General features: G+C 35.4%; 1 protein-coding gene across 2 annotated transcripts; it reads left to right on the top strand.

Annotated features, from left to right (window-relative positions):
- Nucleotides 1-4,959: 4,959 nt before the first annotated feature.
- On the top strand, nucleotides 4,960-9,893 carry LOC122017739 (aldehyde dehydrogenase family 3 member H1-like). Of its 2 annotated transcripts, none has more exons than XM_042575431.1 (11): nucleotides 4,960-5,313; nucleotides 5,462-6,056; nucleotides 7,233-7,301; nucleotides 7,392-7,488; nucleotides 8,064-8,270; nucleotides 8,410-8,525; nucleotides 8,623-8,727; nucleotides 8,806-8,978; nucleotides 9,061-9,151; nucleotides 9,233-9,382; nucleotides 9,461-9,893. In XM_042575431.1, the coding sequence occupies exons 2-11, from the start codon at nucleotides 5,826-5,828 to the stop codon at nucleotides 9,698-9,700; spliced, it is 1,479 nt and encodes a 492-aa protein (XP_042431365.1). In that variant the 5' UTR covers nucleotides 4,960-5,313; nucleotides 5,462-5,825; the 3' UTR covers nucleotides 9,701-9,893. The 2 variants fall into 2 exon arrangements, with proteins under 2 accessions (XP_042431365.1, XP_042431358.1); XM_042575424.1 differs by having other exon boundaries at nucleotides 5,444-6,056.
- Nucleotides 9,894-10,147: the final 254 nt, after the last annotated feature.

Raw genomic sequence — 10,147 nt, 5'->3', positions numbered from 1 at the left:
TTCTTGGATGAGTGACTGAGGGTCAGATTTTTGGATTAGTCACCTCTTCTTAAGGTGGATATCAAGTAAATTCTCATGTTAATATTGTGAGTGTTTGCTTTGAGTTCTTTTCCGCTGTACATCATCACGAAGCATCAAGACAACGAACGCGACGGGTGCCACCACGCGTCTAAATTGGCGAAGTCCGCTGCTCATGGGCAGCCAACGCCGATGTTGCTTTTCCACTTCCCTCTCCTACCTCTCCTTCTCTCCTCCTTGGGACGAGAGCCCCGAACATCGGCAAGTGGCCTCCCTCTCCGCATCGTCTTTCTCGAGCAGCAACCACCTTTGCTCGACCTCTGCCATCCCTATGCATGTGCCATCCTCACACTGATAACAGTGCCACCTCACCGACGTTTTCCTATCCTCCCCACCTCCGAGCCAAAGTCACCAACTGCATCTGATTACCATGAGCAAACACACATCGTGTGCGATGTTGTCGTGTCGACTGCCCGTGATAGCCATTGTCACATGCCCTTGTAATCGTCATTGCCATCATCATTGACACCGCTACTAGAGAGCCCGACCCTCGTGCCACAGTGCCGTCGAAATCTTAAGGTAATCATAATTAAGTAATCAAAGTTGTTTGATTTATTAGGATTAGTTAATTAATTAATATTTGATTAATTAATTGAAAGTTAGTTGATTAAATTAAGAATACTAGTTAGTTAATTATAATTATTATTTAATTAATTGATGATTAACTAACATTGATTGATTTGAAACATGTTAACAAGTAGGTTGAATTGAATCCCATTTCTAATTAGGTTTGATTAATTAATCAATTAATTATAGTTAGGGTAATGAAAAACTAATTATTAATTAACATCCTTAATCAATTAATTAATAAATTGTTTCTTCACGATTGAGAAATTTAGAAACTATTAAAGGCGGAAATAAATGATTAGCCACATATACTATTCATGGTTATTAGGAGTATTCTATACTTAGTTTTGCTTCACATTTGTATGTGTAGGATTCGAGATTAAAGCAAACCTCTTTGACTCGAAGACAATTATGATGATTCTATAGTTAAGACGAGTAGTTCTTCCTTGACCTTTATAGTTTCTTTTCATGAGTGTTTGATTACGCATGGATTATATGTTTACTTGGACTCTATGTTTTTTTTAGATTGATACTTAGTTGCTTGATCTTGTTATTATTTTAATTGATATCTATATAGTCTTTGCTATCCGTGCTATTTATTGTTTATACTTTTGTCATTATGTTAGTGATATCATAGTATAACTTGTAGAGTTTTACCCTTAGATGTGATTATTTTTATTTATTTGGTTATTATTGTTGTGTATACTTGAGACTACTTTCTTTGACTCCATTTCATGTTAATTCATGCATACACTATCTTTCTATCTACTTGTTGAGTCATTTGTACATACTACCTCTTACTATTTCTTTAACTTTCAGGTTAGCAAGTAGAGGATGTATCATATCACTGAAAGGTCCTGGCTGTTGGTCCCACTTATGTTTTGAGTCTCTTTTCTAGTTGTTTGTTTTCTTTTTCGTTGTCTAATTTGATTCTTCCTCATCAAATCTTGGAGTTATGTATAACTTTTATTTTGTTTGGTTTACTATGTTCACATATACATACATACTAAGATTGAATTTATAATCTTAGTGATTTTATATTGCATTGTTTTTGTATTGGCTTTAACTGGTTTGATATCAATTATTTTCTTTATCGTCACTAAGGGGTATTGTTTGATCTTATAGACAAGTATACCCTTGGGGCATAATAATAAGGCTCGCCTTGTTGCCAAGAGATTATTTCAGAAAGAGGACATTAATTACAAGGAGACTAATCATGACACTTGTAGTTAATTTTAATTTAGAACTACATCAGATGGATGTAAAAAATGCATTCCTTAATGGTGACATTAAGGAGTCTATATGCATCATGCAATAGGAGAACTTTGAGTCTAAGAACTAAAATGGCCTAGTATGTTGATTAAAGAAGTCTATTTATGACTTGAAACACACATCATGTCAATGGTACCTAAATTTAATTAGATGGTTACTTCATTTAGTTTTAAGGAAAACTGTGTTGATCAATGCATATATGTTAAGTTCAGAAGGAACAAGTTTATTATTCTTATCCTATATGTGGATGATATATTGCTGGCAAGCAATAATCAAGGTTTGCTGCAAGAAATTAAGTCTTTTCTATTAGGTAATTTTGAAATGAAGATTTGGTAAAGTATCTTTTGTCTTAGGCATATAAATATGTTATGATCGTTCAAGAGATATTCTTAGACTTTCATAAAAAGACTATATTGAAAAGATACTCATATGGTGACATGTAAAATTGTGCACCTAGAGACACACACAGTAATGTCTAAAGGTGCTAAATTCAGTTTGCAGCCGTGCCTATAATTAGAACTTAAAATAAAGAAGATGCAACAATTCCCTTATGTGCCAGCTGTGGAAAGTCTCGTATATGTATAGGTTTGTACACGTTTGAACATTGCATACGTAGTGGGGATATTAGGTAGATATTTAAGTATCCCAGGACTGACATACTGGAAAGCCATGAAAAGAGTGATGCAGTATTTATATAAAATAAAAGGATACATGCTCACGTATCGGAGGTCTGACTACTTGGAGGTGATTCGATATTTAGACTCTGACTTTTCTAGATGCTTGGACAGCAAAAGGTCTGCTTCATGATACATTTTCATGCTTGTGGGGGAAGGGGGGTGTTATATCATAGAAAAATGTCAAACATACACTTATAATCACTTCCACTATGAAAGCAGAGTTGGTAGTTTGCTTTGAAGTATTTAATCACCGAATTTGGCTACGGAACTTCATCACAGCATTGGAGATCTTTGATGACATTGAAAGACTATTGAGGATCGTTAATAAAATCACAGAACTTTATGCCAAGAACAACCGTAATTTGTCGAAGTTGAAGTACATCAACATCAAGTTTCTGGAGGTTAAAGAAAGAGTTCAGAGTCATCAAGTGATAATATAATACATTAGCACAGATTCTATATTAACAGATCCACTCATCAAGGGTTGGTGTCTAAGATGTTTCATACACATGTTATGGATATGTGGATCATTCTTATGGAAGAAATACCCATCTAGTAAGATTTTGTATTTATTATAGTGCTTTGTATTTGTTAATTAACACATATATTTTGTTTTATTTTAGGGTACATACTTAAGTTCAAAATATTCATGTATATTTTACTTAATAATCTGAAATAAAGTTATCATGATTTACTACTGTTGCTCAACATATAGTGCTTGCAAATATGATATAGATTTTTTTTAGGATCATAAAGTTTAGATCATGATTTGCTACTGTAGTGTTACAAAAAGTGTTTACAAATATAATCAGGACCCCAATATTAATTGGACCAATTAAAAATTGACATGTATAGATCACATTGCATGTAATTTTCATACTACACATCCACATTTTGATTTATGTTATTAATGACATTGGTATTCTGATAATTAGAGTTTGTTACCTTTTTAGAGCATCCACATCAGCTACCTTATCCAAAATTTTACCCTAAATTTTGGATAGGGTAGCCAAAAAATCGTTGCATCAGCTACCCTATTTATTCCCTAAATTTAGATTTGATGAATAGTGATTCTCTAAATTTAGGGAATGAAACCTCTACTCTAAAAATAAAATAATATTTTTTTTCAATCTCTCTTCTTTCACTCATTCTTTTTAATCTCTCCCCTTCCACTCATTCCATAAATATAATGATAAAAAAATAGTAAAAAGAGAAGAAAATAATAAAATATTAAAGATAATAGAAATTTTAGGATAGTTGATGTAGTGTTTAGTGAAAAATGATTGTCTAAATTTAATAAAGTGAGTTATTTATCCTAAATTTTAGATATAGATATAAGGAAATTGATGTGGATGCTCTAAATCAATAGAGTTAATGGATTAGATTATTTATAAAGTTTTTTCTATACCCACAAAGTTTGACATTATTATTGACGTTAACTAAGATTTACTCGTGTGTTGCATGCAAATCATATGCAACTCAAGTGGAAGATTGTTGGATTTAATCTCTATATGACGAGCTTACACATTATTTGTAAGTATCCAGATTTGTGCTATTAAGAAAATCAAACCTGTTAAGTGATCTAACTAATATGGAGGATTTGAGTTATTGGATGTGGAAGTTTATATGTGTAGAACCTGGTAATCCAAACCGTTATCATTAATGAGCTAATAACGGATTATGCCATATATATAGGGCATGGTCCCAATATATATGACAATTGAATCAATTTTTTTTCATTATTTTACTATTTATAATAGTAATAGTGTGAAAAGAAAGTCTGTTCTGTTCAAGAATAGTGGCGTTGAGTGTTTTTAACTCTTTGACTTAGAATTAGTTAGTTCTATTTCTTGATGAGACGTAGAAAGGATATAACTCGACGGTAGAGTGTCATTTTAACATGATAGAAGTCATCAGTTTGAGACAGGTTATCCCTTAATCGAATGTAAGTTTCTCTATTTTGACTTACTCTCCTGTTGTAATCAAATGAGAATGTATAAGAGACTTGTGGGATTGACGTGATAGCGTAGGGATGACTATTATATTAATGGGAGCGAACTCCAGACCACTATAAAGCACATGGATACAAGTTATGTCTTAGAATGAAAAAGAATTCAGAATTCGCTTTATCTACAAACAAGAAAACTATAAGTAATGCAACTATGAATTTTATGGATAATTCGATCTTGACTTTGGATGAATGCAGGTGGCATGCTTAACACATGTAAGTTGGACGGAAAGTGGTGCTTCCACTTATGAATGGGTGAAATAATGTGTTGTCCTTGTTGAATTTTGGTATTTTGATAGATCTCTACGCTCTCTATCGGTAAAGAGATTACGGCGTTATTAACCTAACTCCTTTAGAAGACTAGCCCCTTGATCTCCCTCAACTTTTATAGGATTCTCAAATTCATGGATGATGCATGAAGACGATGTCTTTTCCGCTACAATTAGATCCATCGTCTTAGCTTATGCATTTATGTTTCCTTGCCGTAGATTCACCGTAACCAGATCCTTGTTTTATTTTCCTAGTTCATAGGAAACTTAACCTCATCAGTTATATCACTATCATCGTTGGCGAGTAGAGAAACACTTAGTAGTTAGTAGGGATTACAAGATTCATGCCGATCCACTTCAATGATCATGAATCCGAGAAGAAGAACAAGGACATGAAGATTGCATTATGTCTTCATCGATCTCACAGTTGTCAAATTTATTAGTAAGCAGCTGTAACACCCTATCTTCCTATCTTATTCCTTTCACGTCGCAACTTCAATTATTAGTGCAACAAATCTTTTTCTTTTGCAATTGCACATTACAAAATTTTGTGTTTCGCAACTAAATTACAGCTGCAATGTTGAAATAAGGCTTACCAAACTCGGAGAAAAGGCAGGAGACGCGCAGCGAGAGAAGGGCGAAGTCCACGTTTGGTGTGCATGGCGAGGGTTACAAGTCTGATGCTAACAACGTAAAGAAGACGTTGCTTTGAGTTTGGGTTTGGGCAGGGGATAGATTTCTTCTTAATGTCATCGTCGGATTCATCTTCTCCTCTACTCCAATATTGTTGATCTTCTTAAAAATTTCATCTTTATTTAGAAAAAATTTGTCTGTACACGATGTCAACACCGCTTCAGCCTACTCATCTTGCTATAAAAGAATTCAACTTTGTCCTGGCTCTTCCTAGCATCGTCTCAGGCTCGTTGAGTTTGGGGTTTTTAGAGATCGAGGAATATGGAGGGAGGTGAGAAGTTGCCGGCGGGAGGAGCCTTGGACGGCGCCTGGGCGGCCGAACTGATCGCGGAGCTGAGGCGGGGCTTTGCCTCCGGGAGGACCCGGAGCTACGCGTGGAGGGCCGAGCAGCTGAAGGGCATTGCCAGGATGATCGAGGAAAAAGAGGCGGAGATCATGACAGCCCTCCACGATGACCTCGCGAAACCCCATTTGGAGTCCTTCCTTCATGAGGTACCCCAAAATCGAAATCCTTGTCTATCTCCTTTCCTATCATTCTTTTTGACTCTTTGTTCGACAGATCGTTCTGAAGTGGCGACATTTGATGCTAACCGTGCTTTATTGCAGGACTCGATTGTGTTGTTTGTTCGCTAGGAATCACTACAGGCAAACGAAAACTTTGCCTGCAGGTTGCAAATAGCAATAAATGCTTGAATTTGTAAAATGAGCCATCGGCTAACTGCACACTCTTGCAGAGTCTCTCTGATAAAACTAGGAAAATGACATCTTTGATTCCTGAGAAGTGTGGCAGAAAATTTATTTTACTAGCTTGAATTTGGAAATTCAAATTTTTGGATATTATCACTAATGCCATATCTAATGACCTTTTAAAGAAGTAATCTAGGCCACTTTCTTGTGGCGTGGAAGGGCTTACTTCTGATTAAAAGCCAATTTCATTTGCAATCCTTGTTTTGACAATTGATAGTGATAGGGGATGATAATATACAAAATTCGAATAGCCCAGAGTATCAACTCAAGTTCCTTCTTCTATTACAGTAGAGTCAAAGACAATTTGAGAGTTAGAATTCAGTTTCTTATAGATGGAATTCTTTTCCTAAGTAATCCTTGTATTCGTACCTAATAGTGATGGGGGTGATAATATATTAAATTTGTCATTACCAAGGATATCAACTCTGGAGTTTCTTCTTGTATTGTAATAGAGACAAATATAAAGGAAATTAGAATTAAACATCTTATAGATGGAAGGTTTTGATTCTGATTAAAAGCCAATTTCAAGTGTAATCCTTGTACTGATAATTGCTAGTGAAAGGCATGATGATATACTAAATTCATTCCCAGGGTATCAACTCTAGAGTTCCTTCTTACATAGAGCTGAAGATGATTAGAGAGTTAGAGTTCTCAGTGATAAAGTGAAATTTTGCACAACACATATCGGTGATAATTTTATTTTCCTCATTTTGCTATACATGTTCCTATGTTTTGTTGTGGTTTCGCTATTTTCTGCTGTAGTGACAGCCCAAAGGTTTATCTGTCCTCCAATGTAATTTAGCACTTTGAAGCTCAGTAGGATTTATATGGGTAGATTTGATCATCTTTATTCCATGTTCCCTTTCTGCTTGCCAGTATTCTCAAACCAAGTTGTGTACTCATGGCTATTGCATGTTCCAGATTTCAATGGCAAAAGCATCATGTACATTTGCCCTTAAAGAAATGAAACAATGGATGAAACCGGAAAAGGTATTCTAAAAGCTAAAAATACTAAATTATAATCGTATTGTAATCTTAAAATTAGCCTTCTAATATCAAGGTTTAATAATTTTTGTTCAGGTGCCAACATCTATTACAACTTTTCCATCATCAGCAGAAATTATTTCAGAGCCCTTGGGCATCGTGCTAATCATTTCATCTTGGAACTATCCATTCTGTAAGTGGACTTTCAATGTTAAATTGATTTGTGAGAACAAGTGGCTTGTTATCTCAGGACAAGTACTTCTATATTCTTAGGATTAATGATAGTTTTTCTTAAGAACTGTGAGAATATCTGATGTTTTACATTTTACAACTGTGTTAAAACTTTCTTAATAATTTCTGCTAGTTGCTGCTCTTATGATCATTCAGATCGTCCAAATGAATATCTTTACCAAGTTTGTTTTTTTTTTCCATTAATAATCCCCTAACATGAAGAATTGACCAAGCTATTCTTCTTTTCTACTTGTTCAGTATAGAAGTTATTGATAATTGTCTTACTGAAAATCTGAAAAGAAAAGAGCATGTGCCCTTCAGTAAATATACCTTTTGTAATGTCTCACCTTTTTTAAGCATCATATCATTGCTTCTTTATAGCTAACTCGACGTATGTTGGTCCTAGAGTGCTGACAAAAGGATTCTATGATTCTCTTTTACATTGAAGCTATGCCAACATCAGTATGCTTTGTCTAGTAAAGATCTGATCTTCTACATAGCAAGAGCAATAACAGTTTGTTTCTTCTCTTCTTGCAGTGCTGTCAATTGACCCTGTAATTGGAGCTATAGCAGCAGGCAATGCTGTTGCTTTGAAACCATCAGAAGTTTCCCCAACTACATCATCATTTTTTGCAAAGATTTTACCAGCCTATGTAGATAATTCTTGCATAAAAGTCATTGAGGGTTCCATCCCTGAAACAACAGTACTTCTGGAGCAAAAGTGGAACAAAATATTCTACACAGGTTTTCAAACGATTATTGTGTACTTATGCTCATTACAAATAGCCGTTCAATATTTCAGCTTGCAAACATTCTGAACTCGACGCGTTTTTAGACTTCAAGAAGTGTGGTTCATGTAGTTTTAACTCAATATGCTTCACAGGTAGCAGAAATGTGGGACGCATTGTGATGGCTGCTGCTGCGAAGCATCTTACACCAGTAACCTTGGAGCTTGGAGGGAAATCTCCCGTCGTTGTGGATTCAAATGTCAACGTTAAAGTACTTATATTTTATTTGCTTTGTGCGCGTCGGCGACAATGATTCACCTTCAAACTAATCTTGATTTGCTTCCTTATCTATTTTGACAATCATTCAGGTGGCAGCCAAGAGAATTGCAGTAGGCAAGTGGGGATCCAACAGTGGACAAGCTTGTATTGCCCCTGACTATATTCTAACAACAAAAGCATTCGCAATAACACTGGTAAATTCTTCGGGGACGAAGTGTATCTGTAGCTTTTACCTCATCTCCTGTTATTTTACATTCTATGAAACATAACAGGTAGAAGCACTAAAGATAACTTTGGATAAATTCTATGGGAAGGATCCACTGGAATCAGGAGATTTATCTCGTCTTGTGAATGTTAAGCATTTCTCACGCTTGACAAATCTCCTAAATGACAAGAAAATTTCTGGCACAATCATCTACGGAGGCCAGCGTGACGAACAAGGCCTGTAAGAATCAGAAAGCCGTTTCTATGTTAAAACCAGGACAAGATTGAACTTTAATCTGCAATGGCCACATATTTCCTTGCAGGAAGATTGCTCCTACTCTCTTGTTAGATGTTCCGCACGATTCACTGATAATGGATGAAGAAATATTTGGTCCTTTACTTCCAATTATCACAGTAAGAGGCCCTCTATGCTTTGGCAATCTTATATACTCAATGTTCATTTTCTAATAAACATTTTATACTTCTTCAACACAGTTTGATAAGATAGAACAGTGCTTTGATTTTATCCAATCAAAGGAAAAGCCTCTTGCAGCCTATCTGTTCACTAAGGACAAGAAACTAGAAGAGAAATTTGTGAAAACTGTGTCTGCAGGTGGCATTCTCATCAACGATACCGGCCTACATGTAAGTTCAATCGACTGCTAATGCTAGCATCGGATCATGGCAAACCAAATTACTACAAAATGTGTTCCATTTATGCAGTTTGCTAATCCACATTTGCCGTTCGGTGGTGTGGGTGAAAGTGGAATGGGAGCTTACCATGGGAAATTTTCATTCGACACGTTTAGTCACAGAAAGTCTGTACTATCTCGCGGCTTCGCTGGTGAAGTCCGAGCTAGATATCCTCCATATACACAGCAGAAGCAGAAGATTCTGAGGGGATTGATCAATGGTAGCTTCATTGCTGTTCTTCTGGCTTTGATTGGATTGCCAAGAGATTAAGGATTTGATTGTCCCAATGTATCGTTTTGCTGCAACATTTGATATTGAAAAGGTTAAATACATTTGAATCTTGCAGTTCTTTCTGGTAGATAATTGGGTTCTCAGAACTGCTTGGATTGATCGATTGATGACTGAACTTATGTGTGTGTTTTCTTCTTAAAAATGTTAATAAACTCAGTTTCCGGTTTCATCATTTTCCTCTGTCATTAGAAACTATAATTATAATTTTTTTATTGACACCATGTATTCTGAGTGATCTGTTCAACTTCATGAAAATTTTTTACTAACGACTGAAATAAATCGAAAAATAACAATTGCAACAACAATCCATCATGTCACTAATATAACTGGTGGCGGCAAAGTCAAGGTAAATATCTCTCTTATGTGTTAGTCATTATTCCAAAGGTTAGTAGCCGTCCATGATTTACCTCTTCAATGTTGATCCTG

The sequence above is a fragment of the Zingiber officinale genome, chromosome 1A (assembly GCF_018446385.1).
Source record: "Zingiber officinale cultivar Zhangliang chromosome 1A, Zo_v1.1, whole genome shotgun sequence".
NCBI classification, from domain to species: Eukaryota; Viridiplantae; Streptophyta; class Magnoliopsida; order Zingiberales; family Zingiberaceae; genus Zingiber; species Zingiber officinale.
This window is presented reverse-complemented; position numbering and strand designations above follow the sequence as displayed.

Excerpts from the sequence above, each read along its gene's own strand:
- LOC122017739 (XM_042575431.1), top strand. The coding sequence starts at position 5,826 with ATGGAGGGAGGTGAGAAGTTGCCGGCGGGAGGAGCCTTGGACGGCGCC. Across the intron at positions 8,271-8,409 it reads GAACAAAATATTCTACACAG|GTAGCAGAAATGTGGGACGC; the intron begins GTTTTCAAACGA and ends TATGCTTCACAG. Across the intron at positions 8,526-8,622 it reads ATTCAAATGTCAACGTTAAA|GTGGCAGCCAAGAGAATTGC; the intron begins GTACTTATATTT and ends ACAATCATTCAG.